At 42.3% G+C, this 19,394-nt stretch overlaps 1 protein-coding gene across 1 annotated transcript in view; it reads right to left on the bottom strand.

Moving 5' to 3' along the window:
• Positions 1-10,307: 10,307 nt before the first annotated feature.
• LOC122065609 overlaps positions 10,308-19,394 on the bottom strand; it is a 54,768-nt gene continuing 45,681 nt past the window's right edge. Inside the window, exon 4 of the mRNA XM_042629429.1 lies at positions 10,308-11,105. Coding sequence (XP_042485363.1) covers positions 10,398-11,105 — 708 coding nt within the window. The 3' untranslated portion in view covers positions 10,308-10,397. The remainder of the gene's footprint in view (positions 11,106-19,394) is intronic.

Here is a 19,394-nt window from a genome sequence, read left to right as displayed (position 1 = left end):
CACCCGAGGGAAACAAGCTGAGGCTAGCTTAACTCACCTGGGCTAAGCCCGAATCTGAACAGTATGGCGTCAGACTTAAGGCAGTCAGCCTCAACTGGAGGGTAGGTTTCTTGCCGCCTCGCCATCGCCAACGACTCCACATTTGCCCTAAATAGGGCAGGGGCGGAGTTCACCTCCCTAAGGTCCAGGATATCCCAAACGGTGCCGAAGGGCACCCCCTCGGACGATCTCACAAAGAAAAACTTCTCCTTCCACCCGTGGATGGACGTCGGGTAACCCCTCAGAAGCCGAAGGTCCTTCCGGGGGCAGAAGTAGTACCAGCCCGAAAGCCCCTTGTAGGCCTGAAGGAGGAAGCAGTTGATGAAGAGGGGGAGGGAGAGGGGCCTCTGGTGCCTTGAGAAGAGGACGACGAAGCTGAGCGTCTGCCGCCACCTGTTCGGCGTTAGCTGGGTCAGACATATCCCATAGTGCTGAAACACTCGGGCGAAGAAGGGATGGAGGGGAAGCCAAAGGCCGGCCTTGAACGCCTCCTTATACAAGCACAGCTCCTCGGATTTTCGATAGCTGGCTCGGTCAGATGGTCTGGGCAGTCGGAGCTCGAAAGCGTCCGAGACACCGAAGGAGGCCCTCAGCTCCTCCAGTTCGGGCTCATCCATCGTGGTTACGATGTTGAGAGCCTCCACTTCTAAGGGTTCCTGGGTCTGGGCTCGGGAATCGAGCACCCTCTCCCTAAATCCTGCACCGTTGGAGCCACCCTCGGACCTAGATGGCGAGGCCGCAGACGATGAGTTGCGGGAAGAGGGAGAGTTGGTAGAATCCGAGGACATCCCTCGGACCTCCCCTGGACTGCGACGCCTATGGATAGACTTCGTCCTCTCGGAGGACATGGGTTGTAGCCCGACGAACAAGACATGAACTTACTTTTGGGTGTCGCTAAACTAAGGGAAATCGACGCGAGGGCGAGCTCTTCGAAGGGAACACTGAGACCGAAGGTAAGCTCTCCAAAGGAAAAAAGAAAAGTGCCCCCCAAATGGACCCCTACACTTTATAGATGGGGAGAAAAACGGTATGACTACCCGAGCATTAATGGCTCCGCCACGTCAGGGTACAAACCCTCGAGGTTTGCGCCCGAACAGACCTGACTGAAGGTCCTCCCCTCGGTTGGGAGTTCGGCCAAAGCTGAACGGACCTGACCGAAGGACCTCACCTTGGATTGGGAGTCCGGCCAAAGCCGAACAAACCTGACCGAAGGACTTCACTCGGATTGGGAGTTCGGCCAAAGAGGAACGACCTGATCGAAGGACCTCCCCTCAGTTAGGAGCTCTGCCAAAGCCGAACGGACCTGACCGAAGGTCCTCCCCTCGGTTGGGAGTTAGGCCAAAGCCGAACAGACCTTACCGAAGGTCCCCCTCTCAGTTGGGAGTTCGACCAAAGCCGAACAGACCTGATCGAAGGACCTCACCTCGGATTGGGAGTTCGGCCAAAGCCAAACGGTCCTGACCGAAGGTCCCCCTCTCAGTTGGGAGTTCGACCAAAGCCAAATGGACCTGACCGAAGGACTTCACTCGGATTGGGAGTTCGGCCAAAGCCGAACGGATCTGACCGAAGGACTTCACTCGGATTGGGTGTTCGGCCAAAGCCGAACGGACCTGACCGAAGGACCTCCCCTCGGTTGGGAGCTCAGCCAAAGCAGAACGGACCTGACCGAAGGTCCTCATCTCGGTTGGGAGTTTGACCAAAGCTGAACGGACCTGACCGAAGGACCTCCCCTCGGTTGGGAGTTCGACAAAAGCCGAACAGACCTTACCAAAGGTCCCCCTCTCAGTTGGGAGTTCGGCCAAAGCCGAACAGACCTGACCGAAGGACCTCACCTCGGATTGGGAGTTCGGCCAAAGCCAAACGGTCCTGACCGAAGGTCCCCCTCTCAGTTGGGAGTTCAGCCAAAGCCGAATGGACCTGACCGAAGGACTTCACTCGGATTGGGAGTTCGGCCAAAGCCGAACGGATCTGACCGAAGGACTTCACTCGGATTGGGAGTTCGATCAAAGCCGAACGGACCTGACCGAAGGACCTCCCCTCGGTTGGGAGCTCAGCCAAAGCCGAACGGACCTGACCGAAGGTCCTCATCTCGGTTGGGAGTTCGGCCAAAGCCTAACGGACTTGACCGAAGGACCTCCCCTCGGTTGGGAGTTTGGCCAAAGCCGAACAGACCTGACCGAGGGTCCCCCTCTCGATTGGGAGTTCGGCCAAAGCCGAACGAAACTGATCGAAGGACAACCTCCGCTCGGTCGGGTGTTCGGCCAAAGCTGAATAGACCTGACCAAAAGTCTTCACCTCGGCTGGGGGCTCAGGGTAAGGCCGAGCCGAACGGACCTGGCCGAACGGACCTGGCCGAAGGCCCCCACCTCGGCTGGGGGCTCAGGGCAAAGCCTAACCGAGTCGACCGAAGGTCTTCACCTTGGCTGGCCACAAGCCTCGGTCGCAAGAGCCTAAAGCCGAAGGAATAAGACCAAAGGCAAGAAAAAGAGAGGAAAAAAATTATAATTACAAAAAATTTGATTACTCCCACAATAAGGGACTCCTAACGGGAGTAAGGGGGCTCCTGATACGGCCAAATCGATCGCTCAGTAGGGTGAAGACACGCATCTCCCATCGGGAGACGTGTCGCCCACCAGATAGGGAGTACAAAGACTCTATCACGCTCTATCACATCGCTTGCATGAAGGGAATATTCTCCACCAAAAGGATGGATGTATTCGAGTGGAACTCTGAAAGGGAGGAAGGTGGACCCGAGAAAGACACGGGGAAGGCAAGAGAAAACCCTAGACCCTAGGAACCATATAAGAGGGCCCGAGAGGAAGGAAGAAGGTAAGCATCAATACCCACACCATTACTCCCATATTGAAAACTATGCGGCCGATCCTAACTTGAGCGTCGGAGGACTAACCCCGGACAAAGCTCCTGTGAGGCAATGCCACGCCCTAACAATGTTCCCTGTCGGATGCTAAGATTTTGGTCTGAGCATCGTGATTTCTTAAGTATGGTGAGATCTCCGTGGGAGGTCCCAATTTATGGGAGTCCCATTTATATTTTGGCTACAAAATTAAAGAGGCTGAAATTAGTGATGAAGAGTTGGGCAAAATTGGATTTTCCAGATGCTGACTTGGAAGTGGATAGATCTAAGAGGGTGCTTGAGGATGTTCAATCTCAGATTGAGGTTGATGGTATTGATGAAGCCTTATTTGACTCGGAGTTAAATGCAAAAAGGGCTTATGATGAAACCTTCTCTTACAAGAGAAGGTATGGGTCGAGAAATCAAGACTAAAGTGGCTTCCGCTGGGTGACCGTAATACTAAGTTCTTCCATATCTCTACTAAGCTTAGGCGGGCAAAGAATTACATTAAGGAGCTTCAGGATGGGCCTGTGAGTGTTCTTACGTCGCCTACAAGCATCAGTCAATTTTTATGTGAGCACTTTGAAAATTTTCTTAGACGAGACCCAATGGTGACCATGACGGATATTCTTGATTGTATTCCATGCCTCATCACCCAAGAAGATAATTGTATTTTAATGGTTTTCCCTATGGCTGATGAAGTCAAAGCTGCCGTCTTTGATTTGGATCCATCGAGTGCCCCTGGGCCAGATGGATTTCTTGGCGCCTTCTATCGCTCTTGCTGGAGTATTATTGGTTCTAAGGTATGTTCAGCTATGCATAATTTCTTTATGGGGGGCATTGTTACTAAAGGGGTAAACTCCAATTTCTTAACCCTTGTCCCTAAAGTAGATGGTGCCTCCAAAGTTAGCCAATTCCGCCCTATATGTCTTTGTAATTTTTTTTTTTCAAAATTATCCCTGAGATTTTTGCAATGTGCCTGTCTAATCTTTTTCCTAGATTGATCTTTGAGGAACAGGGTGCCTTTCAAAAAGGAAAGATTATCTCTTCTAATATTTGTATGGCTTCTTAGCTGGCAAACTTAGTGCACTCAAAGACTTTTGGTGGAGATTTGGTGCTTAAGCTCGACATCCAAAAGGCGTATGATACGCTGGATTGGTCATTCCTTTTTGATGTTTTGCGGAAATTTGGCTTCTCTCAGCTTCTTGTTGATCAGTTGCATCAGATTTTGGTATCTACCAAGCTCTCAATACTTGTTAATGGTGGCCCAATGGGTTTCTTCGGGGTGGAGCGTGGTCTGAGGCAAGGGGACCCCTTGTCTCCCATTTTATTTATTGTTGTCTAGGAGGTGCTATTCCGTCGCTTGAAGTTTCTTTCGATGGAGAATAAAATTCAGTCATTACCTGGTCCTAGAGATGTCATGACTCCAACACATCTTCTATATGCCGATGATATATTTATTTTTACTAAGGCTAAGTTGGGAGGGGTGAGAAATCTTAGGAGGTTTCTAGAGCTATATCAAACGTATTCTGGTTTGGTGATTAGTATGGAGAAAAACAAGGTATTTTTTGGTAAGATCTCTAATCTCAGGAAGAGCCGTCTAAAAAAGGTTATTGATATTCCTGAATGTAATTTCCCCACTAGATACTTGGGGGTGGAAATATTCGAAGGAAGAGTTAAGGAGTATATTATGCCTTTAGTGGACAAATTCAAGGCCAGACTGGCTGGGTGGAAAGGCAGGATGTTGTCCTTGGCTGGCCGTGTCGAGCTTGTTAAGTCAGTGATGAGCAGTATCCCTATTCACAACTTTGCTATATACCTTTGGCCCCACTCTGCTATCTCTCATGGAATGGTGGATTAGGAATTTTATTTGGAGTGGGGATTCGGATTCTTCTTGTGTCGTTACAGTTAAATGGAATGATGTCTGTAAGCCAAAAGTGGAAGGTGGGTTAGGTATTAGATGTCTCAGAGATGTTAATCTCTCTATGCTTGCAAAGTTGGCCTGGTTCATTAAGAATGACGACTCGAGTGTAGCTGCCTTCTCATGTGGTCATCTTCTTAATCATGCGGGTACCCCAAAATCATCCTACATTTGCTCTTCTATTGTTCCTGGTTTAAAGAAGATTTGGGACTATGTTGGCTCAAAGGAAAAGTGGATCATTGGTGATGGCTCTTCTATCTCCTTCTGGACTGACAGATGGCTCTTGGATGGTACAATCTCTGATTTGATTCAAGTTCCTTCGGATGTCTCAATGGTAGCTAAGGTCGCAGATTTTATTTGGGAGGGGGAATGGCTCTCCCAGCTGTTCAGGACTAGTCTTTAAATCTTATTTGCTCTCAGATCAAAGAGTTCCCCCTTCCAGCAGTGCCTTTTCCTGATAGGCGTGTGTGGTCTTTGACCCAATCGGGTTGCTTCTCTGTTATCTCAGCTTGGGAGGGGATCCGCTCTAAAGCTCAGAAAGTTCCCTGGTTTAAAGCTATTTGGGGTAAGGGCCTATCTCCTAGAGACTCCACCTTTGCCTGGCACGCGGTGCATGGTAAGCTCCCTACGGATGATCAGGTTATGGATCGAGCAGTCCCTTTAGTCTCCAGATGTTCTTTTTGTAATGCCGAGTCTGAATCCTTCACTCATATTTTCCTCAACGCCATTTCACGGTTATGGTTTGGTCAGATTTCTTGAATATTTTTTATCTGCACTGGGGTGGTTTCCCCTTTTGTTCATGGGCTATTCTCTTGGTGGAAATGGAAATCAAATGTTTCTCCTTTAAAAGGGATCTGGAATGCCTCTTTTACATTCATTTTATACCAGATCTGGCTGGAAAGGAACAAAAGACGGTATGATAACAGCTACAGGGATCCTCACTTGATTGTGAAGGTTGTTCTCAATAATTTGCAAGACCTCTCTTCTATTGATCCAATTGCAATCAGATCTGTATGTGATCTCATGCTCTTTGCTCACTATGTTTGGTGAGAAAGGGCCCTCATCCTCAAGATTATCAAGGAACTTTTTTTGTCACAGCCTCCTATGGGAAGTTACAAGATAAACATTGACGATTACTCCTTAGGTAATCATGGCATTGCTAGAGCTGGGGGTATTATCCGAAATCATATGGGAACTCCTTTGTGCTGTTTTTCATCATTTAGAGCAATTACTACAAATTTCAATGCAAAGTTTGCTGGGTTCTTTGAAGCTTTAAAAATAACTAAGCACCTAAACCTTCAATGGTTTGAAGTGGAATGTGATTCACATGCTGTTGTTTGGTGTATTCATAACAGGACTATTCCATGGTGTTTCAGACAAAAATGGCGCTCCTTTTTAAGATATTTGGCCAGCGTTCAATGGAAAATGCAGCACTGTTTTAGGGAAGTTAATGTGGTCGCAGATTGTTTAGCCAAGCATGCAGCGATTAACAAGTGCTCCTCCTTTTGGGAGCCTCAACCGAATTTTTCTAATGAAGATATTGAGTGGGATGCTATAGGAAAGCCAAGGTTTTGGTTTTCATTGTTTCTCTGGTCCTTTGGACATTTGTATGTGTACTGCCTTGGCTCCCTTTTCTACTGATGGCATTGTCGAAGGTGGATTGGGGAGCTGAGTTTGTTTTCTTTTGGTTATGGTCTTCGCTTTTGTATTTGGCTATGGCCATTTTTTCTCTCATTCATTAATTCAATCTTTGCTGACCTTTAGCCAAAATAAAAAAATAAAAAAATTGTTGAGCCTTGAAGCTTCTCCAACCATAAAGTTGAATTCGACCAAATTATCGTACACATTACCGACAGGATTTCCTTACTATAGAATCAACAACAAAGAATCTCCTAAAGAACACAATGAAAAGAGCATGCTCCAAAGTAAGATGACAAATGTAAAATGTCCTCCACAATTGACTAAACCTCTAATTAAAAATTGGTGTTGTTCTTGTCAAGTATAGAAAGAGCTCTTGACATTCAAATTCCACTTGTAAGCCTCAATACATTCTAAAATTGCTTTTAGCAATTTGATTATGAATGTCATTACTTCTCCCACCATAATGGAATTGAAGTCGTCCTCTTAGATATTGCAAAACAAACTTAACATTGAGAATTTTGAATAATTATCCTTAGACTCCACTGCAATGATCTTTTCCCCATGGGGCTTCAATGTTGAGCTTATAGGAGGGAGGAGTACACCAACCTTGTACTAGGTTTCCAACCCTTACAACCGATTGAGGAGATGGATTTTCCCTAGGAGGTTGTTGGGCTTGGAGGAACTTAAGAGTGTGCTGAAAGGCTTGAATGACATCCATTGGGGCCTATGTCTTGTACCAAAAACTAGATCATTGCGGGCTCACTAAAGGTTCCACATAATCAAAACTACTCAATCAGGGACATGCCCTACTAGCAATCTTACCATGTCGATCAAGAATGCGATCCTTGAATCCAAGATTAGATTGTAATACTATCCGAATCTACAATTCGATGAGAAAATATGAGTCAGAATCTCCATAACTAGCCCACCCCAATAGGAGTCAATAAGAACCTGATCGATGTTCATCAACCCCTATTGGAGATGCCAATCTAGATGCACAAGCACGTCACATCAAGTTTTTTACCTTTGAAAGAGTTTTACATTGCCAAATACTCTTCCACATTGATGTCGAAGTACTCTCCTAATCACTCACCCTTGAAGTGGATGCATACACCCTATCTTTCTCTATTGAGTTACATCACAAGTAGTATGCAGGTTTAATAGAGAATCGACCATATTTTGATGCACCCCAAGCCAAACAGTTCTCTCCTGTAAATAAAGGAAATGGGAGGACCAAATAGAAGCTCTAGTTTGGGGGGTCGAAGAATTTACAAGTAATTGAACATTCCATAATCAGGATTCATGGTTAATAAGCTCAGATGCTCGATTAAGAGTGTAACCCGGAGGTGGAATAGATTGAATTTTAAAATCTGAAAGATATGAGACCTATTTATCTTCCCAAATGCGGATATGAACCCCACTACCGATCTTCCAAAGAATACTCCTACATGCCCATGAAGGTTGGTCGCCCAATCCGGCATACAAGAAATCGACCCGTGAAAAAATGTAGCTCATTGAGAGTCTAGGTCTTGAAATAATCTTCAGGCCACCTTGGCTACTAAAGCCCGTTTATGGAGTTTAGAGTACCTAAAACCAAGACATCCCGTATCTTTGGATAGGCCCAATCTCTTCCATGAAATCCAAGGAATCTTCTTCTGGTCATTAGACACCTCAAATGAAACGAGAGCATTCTTTACGAATCTGATCAAGATAAGATGTTGGAAGCTTGAAATGGATAGCAACATAGTTTGACATTGAAAGAGCAACAGATTTGAGGACTTCCTTACCCATATGAGATAGGCAGTGATGGGTTCCAGCCCTTAAGGCATTGAGTTGTACAGTCACTGACATCATAAAGTAAGTCAGATTTTGACACCCTAATCTTGACAGGCAAGTCCAGATACATTTTGGGGCCATCAGGGAAGACCTTCAAATAATAAATCTCCTTTCAGACTCACCTCAAAGAATAAGAGAGCCATCTGCAAATAGAAGATGTGTGATAACCTGAGCTCGATTCCGAACCTTCATGCCATGAATAAGACCTTTCCATGCCGCTTGACCAAGGTCGCTACAAAGATCTTGGGAGCATCCCTAAAATAAATAATGTCAGTGATAATGGATCTTCTTGCCTGATGCCTCTGCGTGGGGCTTATGATCCCCTTTCAGCCACATTAATTAAGAATGTATACCATACTGATCACGTACAAACCATAATAAGATAAACAAGAAAAACATCGAAACACATCCTCAACAGAATCTCTCAAGAAAAGACCATTCCACTCGATCATGTACTTCATATCTAACTTTAAAGCCAGCAAACGCATCTTCACTTTCTTCTTCCTAACATAATGAATCATCTCGTGCGCCATGAAAACCAATTAACCAACCAAAAATCGGCTAATCTACGGAATTGACTCGCTTAGTTATTATTTTTCATAGTAAGACTCTTTCTTTTGAATACCGTTTTTACTCTGAAGCAATCCAAAACCAAAAGGAAACATTCATGCCCGGTTACAATCAATCAAACAGTCATAATAACAAAAGATATTTTTTGTGTTTATAGAAAATCTATGCTTCTCTTTGACAAAATAAAGTTTAGGGGGCTTTCCAAGCTGCAAGAATCTGAAAAAAATTGTTATTTACTTTCTTTTGAGTTTGGGGTAGACCAATTTACTGATCTGTATGTTGTTATATGTAAGGCTAATACGCCAACATTGATAGGCAATACTCTTTTGATTAAATCCTTTATTTCTTTTGGAACATTATAGTCATGATTAGGGTCCACACATTCATCATTAGGCACATCGGCAGAATCAGAGTTCATTTTTTTGATAAAAGGAGCGATTACATTGACAGACTCAAACTCACCAGACTCTTTAACAGACTTGGAAAGAGAACTAACAATAGAGTTGACAATAGCAGACTTAACATCCAGACCTAACTCGGACTCGTTACCCACCACTATATTGATGGTTACAGACTCAGAATCTTCAGACTCAGCATCATAAAGAAGAGACTGTAACTACTTTTTTCTTTCTTCTAGTCTCCCTGGTCACCGCGGGTGATCGCCTGCACAACGAGCTCTTACTGCTCCGGCCCTCGAGGAGAATGTTGCCCAAATGTCAACTCTACATCATCAGAAGCATTTTACTCTCCGGATTTAGATGGAGTAGCTTCGGTTGAGGAAGTAGGGGAATCATCAAATGATATCAATGGAGAAAGCTCAGATGCCCTATGTTGAATAGGGGGGTGGTAGAAACAACATTGACAGCTCTAACGAGCCTGAAGGTGCTGGAACCTCATGGTCTGGCAGGGGATGGGTACCTATTTGGGGGAACAGTATTAGCACAGCACCTTCAACTGAATTGTACTTCAACTCACCAGAAGTGAGACGGTCATGGATGATTCGTTACAATGTCTTACAAAAGCCAGTACCATGTCCCGGCCTCCGATGATAACAACAAAAGTGAGTGTCACTACATGGGATTGATGACTCAAAAGATGATCGAAGAAACACAGTTTTCTTTCCATTTGTTCACCTGTGAACTAATGTGAAATCGGTAGGCCTAACCTGATAGGCCAGAATCTTGCTCACTACCCCAATGGCAAACTTGCTGAGCAAGTCACATCCTTATGCAATCATCCGATGAATTTTTCTGGAGATTCAATCACAACTAGCCAATTCGGTTTGTTTTCTCCCAGAATATCTGGAATCTCAATCCTGATGTTCCAAAAAATTGCAACGTGTAAAATGATTAAGCCAATAGATACCTAGGTCATCCACTAAATAGAAAATTGGTGGGTTTCAGCCTCTCCCATTTAATATTGTGGGAAAAGGATGAACAGATAGGATGTCTGCCAACAGATTGTGGTACACTAAAAATGAAATGGAACAATTTAAGTATTCACAATTGAGGTTTACAGAATTAAATTTAAAGCCTTTTAAATTGTATCCAACCATGAATCAAAATCAGCCAAAACTTTAGAATTAGACCCAGAACCCATGGTTGTCGAAGGCAGATCTGGAGGGACTGCCTTGTCTCCTTGGTGGTTCGACCTGTCGCCTTCGTTTTTAGGATTGGATGCTCCCCATAGCAGGTCGTCAATTGCATCATCCAGATTGACAGTCACAGGTACACTTTTCGACACAACTTGGGCTTGTACTGGAGTGAGACCAGGTGAGGATGTAGAAGATTCCAGTCCCACAACCCGGAAACTATTGTCGGTCTCCTTATGGAGGCCAGAGGAATCAAGGAACTTAGATTCACCAAATGAATCAAGAAGCAAATCAAGCTCTGCCTCTGCTGCTGCTGCTGCCGCAAACATTGGTGACTTCTTGTCCGAGTCTGTAAAATAACTTAAATTCGACTGAGATATGGACCCTGCAATTTCAGTCATATCTGTTTTTTCTGATCTCCTTGAATCAATCTTAGCTGGGTTTACTAGTAATGCCCCTTCATGGGTCACCACTGGACCAGGATGCTCACTGCTAGATGTGGCAGAAGGTGCATCATTCTTGTAATCCACAATCATTTCCCTGTCAGCTCGTTCATGGTACAATTTATCTGATATGTGTTCAGCTACTTCACTTACACAGATTGTTTCACAGTGGTCAGATTCCATCCGATTCCTTCCCTCCGACTCAGAGTTCTGTTGATTAAAATAAAACATGAACAGATACCAATGAAATGGAATGTGATATCTTAAACATGAATATAAGGATATTATCGGGAGAACTTATAGCAAACCAGGAAGAATACATGAGGTGCTAATCCATTGGTTATTTCATAAAATTTATTTCTGGGTGAGCAAGCTCAAGCTTAGATGAAGTTCTACGAGAAGCCTAACAATTAAGGAATAAAAATAATCATGAAACAAAAAAGATTTGCATGAATTATTGATGATGCTAAGTACGACAGAAAAAATACCTGAGCAAGGCTCAAAAGAACCGGGCCCACAGTTAGGCCCATGGTACATCAACTGGCTTTTGGGCCAAGGCCAGCCCATTGGGCTGGTTGTTAGCTGGTTCACTCAAACCACAGAAATCGTGGGGCATATTTTGTATTTTCTGTTTTAAAGAGATACTACTTAAATACTAGGTCTTTCCATTTACTAATATTCTTGTTGAACAAGTCCCTGGCACTGTGTGGGACCCTGTTAAGTTTGTTTCATTATTTTGTTTAGTGCTAACAGCACTCTATGTTGTAAGAGCCTTTAGAGCTAACTCACGATTTTGAAGATGAATAGAAGATTTGATTTTACGCCATGTCTGCCGTGAGATACAGCAGGGAGAGGTCAGAAGCCTAAGGTGAGTGAGAGACTGATCAAGACCATAGATGAGAGAAGGCCATAGGTGAGAGGCCTTTGTCATATCCCCCTTCTTCTCTACCTATCCTCTCTCAAGTTTCTATTTCATAACCTGCAACCATTGCCGCCATGTGAGGCTATCAAGAAACCGGTGTGCTACTTGATTTTCTGTTGATCCTCTAAAGTCTGATCCATCGATTCTCCAAGGAATTGGAGGTTAGAAGGCTAATCAACCATGGCAGTCTTGTATGGAGTTCTACTGCAGCAACATTCAAGATCCTGTAACTCAAGATCCATCCATCAACTTTAGCTCAAACTTTGAGTGGGTGTTAATGACGTGGTTTGCATAAAGGGGAGGAAAGGAATGCTAGCAATAGCAGCCCATGTCCATCGAAGGCCGGTAGCAGTCAGCCCCTCAGATTCAGCCCAACCAGCTGGACCAAGAAGATGGACCTGCATATGGCCCACACAGTTGCACCTAAAGATGATCCATGGGTTGCAAGACTGCCATACCAGATTTGGAGGACAGCTGTAATGGACTTTTAGTCCATGCAACAAGAAATGTTATGACTACTATAGATCAGTTTCTATTATTATTAGATAGGTGTTAATTAGTCTTTGTTCCTATTTAGGATTTCTATGGTTATATAAGATGTAATCAAAATTTGGAAAGCAAACTAGGATTAGCATCCATGTTTGTTTTAGAAGGCTGGATTCTATAAAGCCTTATAAGTTTCTATTTCTAAGAATCAAAATTTGTAAGGGAGCATGTGTAGGCCACGCAATGGAAGTTTTATTTGCCGTTTTTTATTAAGTTTAAAAATAACAAAGGAAGGCACCAATACAGCCACAATTGAGCCTTCAAAAAAAAAAAAAAAGGGCCGGGTGGGGGGGGGGCTTTGTGTTGTAACTGTGAGAGGCAGATTAACGCAGGAGTAAATTACAAAAAACTACCCCAGCAGTTTATAACCCCAAATAATACAAATAAGAGGAGGAAACAAAGAAACAAGACCATCAAATAAACCCCCAAGGATACAATACCAATGCAGGAGCAAAACCAGCCCAAAACCCAACCTCGATAGGAGAGAGAAAGACCTGTTATAGAGTTGGAGAGAGAGAGGTGCGGCCATGTCTGTAGGAGTCCGATTGAGCTGCACTCTTGGGCGTAGATAGTCCCTAGGGATGGTACAAAAACCGCCAAAGTTGAGAGGATTCTGACAACTGGTTGTGAAGTTACAAGCTTTCGTGATTTTCTGACCTAAGAGAAATAATCGCAAGCTTCAGGAGAGAATCAATTCTGATTTTTAACTTGGACAGATCTGAACTTCTGAATACTCACAACAGTCGTATACTTCAATAGCAGTAACTTTAGGATAAAATAGAAAGCTTTAAACAAGAAGAAACAAAGGAAAAAGTGGGGGAGAAGCGGCTGTCTCGGCCCGGGCTTCTCACCCACAGCTATCCCGGCTGTTCTAAGCAATTGACTGCAATTATTCTTTATTCAACTCTACAATTATAAGAACATAGGCTCCTCTATTTATAGAGGGCAAAATAGCAATCAAACTACTACTAGGAGCTACTCTATTTATGGAGGGTAGAATAACAATCAAACTACTACTAGGAGCTACTCTATTTATGGAGGGTAGAATAACAATCAAACTACTACTAGGAGCTAGTTTCCTGATAGGACTAGACACTCCTACTACAACTAGGAGCTAGTTTCCCAATAGGACTAGACACTCATACTACAACTAGGAATTCAAAATAGGACTAAGATTTGACTTTATGACTCCAACATAGAGTAGGACTAACTAATAGTCCATATAGGACTTTACAACCGACCACTGGCCTAATGGCCTTTATTGAATTAAATAGCAACTAACTAAATCAATGAATTAAATCCCGTTTTTCTACCTTCCACCCATATTTTAGGCCCATTAAAGTGGCTCATTTCAAAGAAAACCCATGGAATCAAAGGCCCAACACATACATAACACAACCCAAGGCTTATTTGGAATAAAATAACCCCAAGTGACTTATCTACATCAACTCGCCCTCTCTTAGAAAAAATTCGTCCTTGAATTTTGTACAGTGTGAGGTGATTATATCATGGTGCACATCTCTCTTCAAGCAGTAGAAAAATTCAGGTAGCTCTTTGATAATAAAGATGTAGTCTAGAATGTGAGGGGCTCGATCTTCAAGATACTTTAATGGGATGACAAACTCCACATGCTCGACTTCAACATCTACGGATGTATCCAGAGGGTTATCTACATATGCACCTTTGATCTCTTCCAACTTCAATGCAACATAAAGCTCTGATCTCTTCCAACTTCAATGTAACATAAAGCTCTTTTGGTTCATCTACCTGGTGGTTCCCAATCTGTTCCATTGATGGTTCAAACACAACTTCATTCTTGAACTCCTTAGGATCTTCCTCTTGGCTGTTCACAATCATCGCAGTTGTTATAGTGTCAAGTTCCCTAGTCTCAATCTCACTGTCCATTGTGGCAACCTTGTTGCTTTCGACTTCTCCCACATGAGTCTCGTTGATGGGATCATCAATGACTAGTTCTTCCTCAACAATAGGAATGGCGGGAAAATTTTTAACACTAACCTCAACTTTTGACTCTAGTTCACTGGTCAGAGGTGTCTTCTCTTGTTGCTCCTTCGCAATAGAGGCCGATGATTCCTTCATGCTATTGTCAAGCGTAGGTGGATTTTGGACATCTGGTGGAAGTACATGTTTCGTTCATGCTCAGATAGGTACATGCCTACCAACTCATACTGCATCTCATCCCACGTTCTAGGTTTACATTCTTGAGCTTGAAGTTACCTTTCACGGACTCTCCATTGCATTCGAACACAATCACTCATCTGGGAACATGCATATTGACTTTTTGTGTCTCTGTTAAGTTGTAGTTGTCAAAGTACATGTCCAATTCACGCATCTATTCATGGAATTCCCCATGAAAATAACGTAGCTGATCATTAGATTGGGCAGCAGCAGTAGATGTATTCTGATGGGAATCCTGTGGAGGGAAGAGCCTTCTTTGGAAATATACAGAGAGGTATTGTGTCACTAACTCATACTTCATCTCTTCCCAAGTCTTAGGCTCATGTCCTCGAACTCGGAGTCACTTTTCATAGACTCTCCACCAATCTCTAGCATGACCAATCAACCAGAAGCAAACAACTTGAAGCTTTTGTGTCTCTATCAAGTTACAGTAGTCAAAATATTCCTCCAGAGAATCTAACCAGTCAAGGATGTAAAATGTATCCCTTTGTCCAGCAAAGTAATGAACTGATGGAACCATCTTCAGTGAGGCTCTGATAGATTGTTTGGAGTTTTCTTCAACCGTAGCTCTGATACCACTTAATGCAGGAGTAGATTACAAGAAACTACCCCAGCAGTTTATAACCCCAAACAATACAAATAGGAGTAGGAAACAAAGAAATAAGACCATCAAATAAGCCCCCAAGGATACAATACCAATGCAGGAGCAAAATCAGCCCAAAATCCAACCCGATAGGAGAGAGAAAGACCTGCTATAGAGCTGGAGAGAGAGGTGCGACAAGGTCTGTAGGAGTCCGATTAAGCTGCACTCTTGGGCGTAGATAGTCCCTAGGGAAGATACAAAAACCCCCCAAAGTTGAGAGGATTCTAACGGCTGGTTGTGAAGTTACAAGCTTTCTTGATTTTCTAACCTAGGACAAATAATCGCAGGCTTCAGGAGAGAATCAATTCTGGTTTGTAACTTGGACAGATCTGAACTTCTGAATACTCACAACAGTCATATACTTCAACAGTAACTTTAGGATAAAATAGAAAGCTTTAAACAAGAAGGAAAAAGTGGGGGAGGAGTGGCTGTCTTGGCCCGGGCTTCTCACCCACAGCTATCCCGACTGTTCTAAGCAATTGATTGCAATTATTCTTTATTCAAATCTGCAATTATAAGTACATATGCTACTCTATTTATAAAAAGCAGAATAGCAATCAAACTACTACTAGGAGCTAGTTTCCTAATAGGACTAGACACTCCTACTACAACTAGGAATTCAAAATAGGACTAGGACTTGACTTTATGACTCCAACATGAAGTAGGACTAACTAACTAATAATCCATATAGAACTTTACAACCAACCACTGGCCTAATGGGCCTTAATTGAATTAAATAGCAACTAACTAAACTAATAAATTAAATCCCGTTTTTCTACCTTCTACCCATATTTTAGGCCCATTAAAGTGACCCATTTTAAAGAAAACACATGGGATCAAAGGCCCAACGCATACATAACACAACCCAAGGTTTATTTGCAATAAAATAAGCCCAAGTGACTTTTCTACATCACAGATCTGTGGGATGCAGAAACCCTAGTGGATAACTATGTTGGACTTAGGTGGGAGGCCTGCTCCGCAGTTCAAGTGGAAGGCTTGAACATATCCTTTTTTCTATTTCTTTTCTTCTTCCCCACCATTTCTTATTTTTTGTATCTTCTATCAGGTCCTGCAATTTCAAATAAATTGTTCTCAGATAATTCTCAATACATCAATTGCTGGTTTGCTTGCTGTAATTCACTGATTTTATTATAAATTGATCCTGCTGTAGAGTTTAATTCCTAGTCGAAAAGTTGGGAACTGGTTCTACATTAGTTAACCCACTCATATACCTCTTTTGATGGTACTTTGAAGCCCATATATTGGCTAGTTAAACCTGTGGCTGTAATTTTCTATTTTTCTCCCTAGAGTTTAATTTTGTTCCTGGGCCATTACTCACTATCCAGCCATCATCTGTGTCAGATCGTTTGAAGTGTTAGAGGGTATCCCAAGCCTTATTGACGCAGTGAAAAGGCGGTGGGTTCGATATCGTTCTAACACAGACGAACCCTCAAATCCACAAGGTAGTTAAAACCCTAATTCCAAAGAGAAAGAAGGGCAAAACATTTGCTTTTGATTAAAAATTGAAGTGTCTCACAAATGAGCCAAAGTGACCTTATATAATTAGGTCACTTCTAAGGAAGGGGAACAATGTAAGAAAATAAGCAACTAAGGTAAAAACGCAAACATATTAAAAAATAGGAAAACTTAAATTCTGCGACCAAACTTCATAGGCTCCGTTGAGGGCCTAAACGGATGAAATAGAAAAATCTTGTGCAGGCCTAGTTGTCCAGACAAACTAGGTTGTTTTCTCCTCTAAAGCACTGCCTGCCATGTCCGAATTGGGGTTACGGCTCCTGTGACGCTAACCAAGTCAAAAGATGTTCCAGTAGTATTGCTGAAAATTCTAGGAGGATCAGTCAGTATCTTCGGCCTAACCGTGTGGTCTTCTGTCGGTCCAAACGATCTAGGAACTCCTCTGAGACCTCTACATCACTCACCTTCGACAATAGCTTGAGCCCCATCTGAAGTGGTTATCGGCTACTACTGGTGGCGTTTGCTACTGTTGATTGCTCCATAGTTGCTATTTTCGGAATCGTTCTTTAAATTCAGTTTTGGTCATCAGTTGTAATTGAGACTTAAAGGGAATCATATTGTGAATGTAATCTACAGTTGATATCAATTTAACAGTGTTCTGACCACGAGTTTGAGGGTTATTCATAGTTCCTAAATGCTGCCATACACAGTGAATCGACTGTGGATGTCAATCCAGCCCTTGGACTGTAACCAACCTAAGTATTAGGCATCTTACAACCCCCATTACCATAGTTGTCAAGGCGGCGCCTTGGCGTCCAAGTGGTTTTCCTGGGTCCTAGGCAACTGTCGCCTTATTTGACTTAGGATATTATTCATAAATAAACAAATACTCCCTATTTGAATCCAATAAAAATAGTTAAAAAATCAAATTCCAAAAGGATAAAAAGCCAACCTCCAGTCCAAGAACAAAAATTAGATTTTCGGTTGTAGGGGCAATTTTCAAATTTCAAATGCTAAGGTTTTTCTCAATTATGAAAATTTCATAAATCTTATCATAATAAAACATTGTTAAAAACCAAAAGTCCGGTTAATTAATCTTTTGTTTTGATGTCTTTAAAATTATTTTCATTCAGGCGATTTTAACATCATCGGCGCACTTTAAAATAAGTTTGACTAGAACATAATTTTGTCATTACAACTTAGATTTAAGTAATCTTAGGCTTGTTGGAAAGCTGGTTTTGTGTTATACTTTATACAAAAAATCTCATGTGAAAATAAAATCATTTGACCAGTAAAACTTATTATTTAACAAGAGCATTTCTCTAAATGTTGATTTTTTATAACCTAATGTTGATATTTGATGATTTGATGTGGCTTAATACTGATATTTGATGATTTGATGTGGCTTAATATTGATCTTTGATGATTTGATGTGGGTTAATGTTGATTTTTTAATACACAAGATATATGTATGATACTAAATAACGTTAAAAAAGAGTAAAAATAAAAAATAACACTTGGTCGCCTTGTCGCCTAAGCGCTTAGGCAGCCCTCCAAATGCCTTGTTTTACCTTGGCACCGTGACAACTATGCCCATTACTGCTGTTATTCAAGGGTTAATCTCCTGTACTAGAGTACCTAACAATCCTACCATTGGGTTGGGTATTAACTTGCTGTTTTAGTGGACCTACCCCATCAATTATGGCCAGCTTAAAATTTGACCACTTAAGAATAAGATGACAGAGCCGCATTACAATTCATATATTTTATGATAGACAACAGGAAAGTTTGTTGCTTGGGAGAAAACGGGAGAAAGACCTTTGAGGGTAGACAAGCAAACAAAAAGGACATATAATTAACTAGGGCACAAAATATTAATTTATCGGTTCAATTCTCCTACCAGGACTGGGCGACTCCATCTTTGGAGTCTCAACACCATCCGGATTGTCTTTGAGCAGTTGTAGCTCAATCCTTTATTAGGTTTTACTGTGGGTTTCTATTTCAGTCCAAGGTAGAAGAAACAATGTTCCTGATTTGCACATGACAGAATATTCTGTTATTACCAGAACCACCTTCTTTCTTAAGTTGATTTTAGATTCTCTCTCTTATGTTCTGAAATCCAAAAAATATCTTTCCTTCAAGTTAATTTTCTGCTTTGGTTTACTTTCTACTTCCATTTCCAATATACTGTTCATGTTCCTTTCCTTTTTCAGCTACCTGTGATACACTTGGGCTGAGCACAAGTCATTAGAACTCTTTGTCTGCTAACCCTTTGGACCTGACACTTTGAGATTCGTTCACATCCTCAGGGCAACTTGACCTCTAGTCCTGGAACCGTTTAATGCAGATAAGTCACTTAATGGGCTTATTTTATCGGAAATAAGCCTTAGGTTGGGTTATGTATGTGTTGGGTCCGTGATCTCATGGGTTTTCTTTATAATGGATCACTTTAATAGGCCTAAAATATGGGTAGAAAGTAAGAAAACGGGATTTAATTCATTAGTTTAGTTAGAGTTTTGTTTTGAGTCTATTTCCTTTGTTATTTCAGTTTCTAGTCAGTTTAGGTTTCTCAATTAGTTAAGGATTGGGTTAGGCCTTTCCTTTTTAGTGTTTGAGTCAGTTTTGAGCCTTTCATATAAGTTTGTAAGGGGTTACATCATTAAACACGAATTTATTAATGAAAAAAAAAAATTGGATTATGCTGTTGTGGCGTGGG

This window comes from Macadamia integrifolia, unplaced genomic scaffold (assembly GCF_013358625.1).
Source record: "Macadamia integrifolia cultivar HAES 741 unplaced genomic scaffold, SCU_Mint_v3 scaffold2066, whole genome shotgun sequence".
Lineage (NCBI taxonomy): Eukaryota > Viridiplantae > Streptophyta > Magnoliopsida > Proteales > Proteaceae > Macadamia > Macadamia integrifolia.
This window is presented reverse-complemented; position numbering and strand designations above follow the sequence as displayed.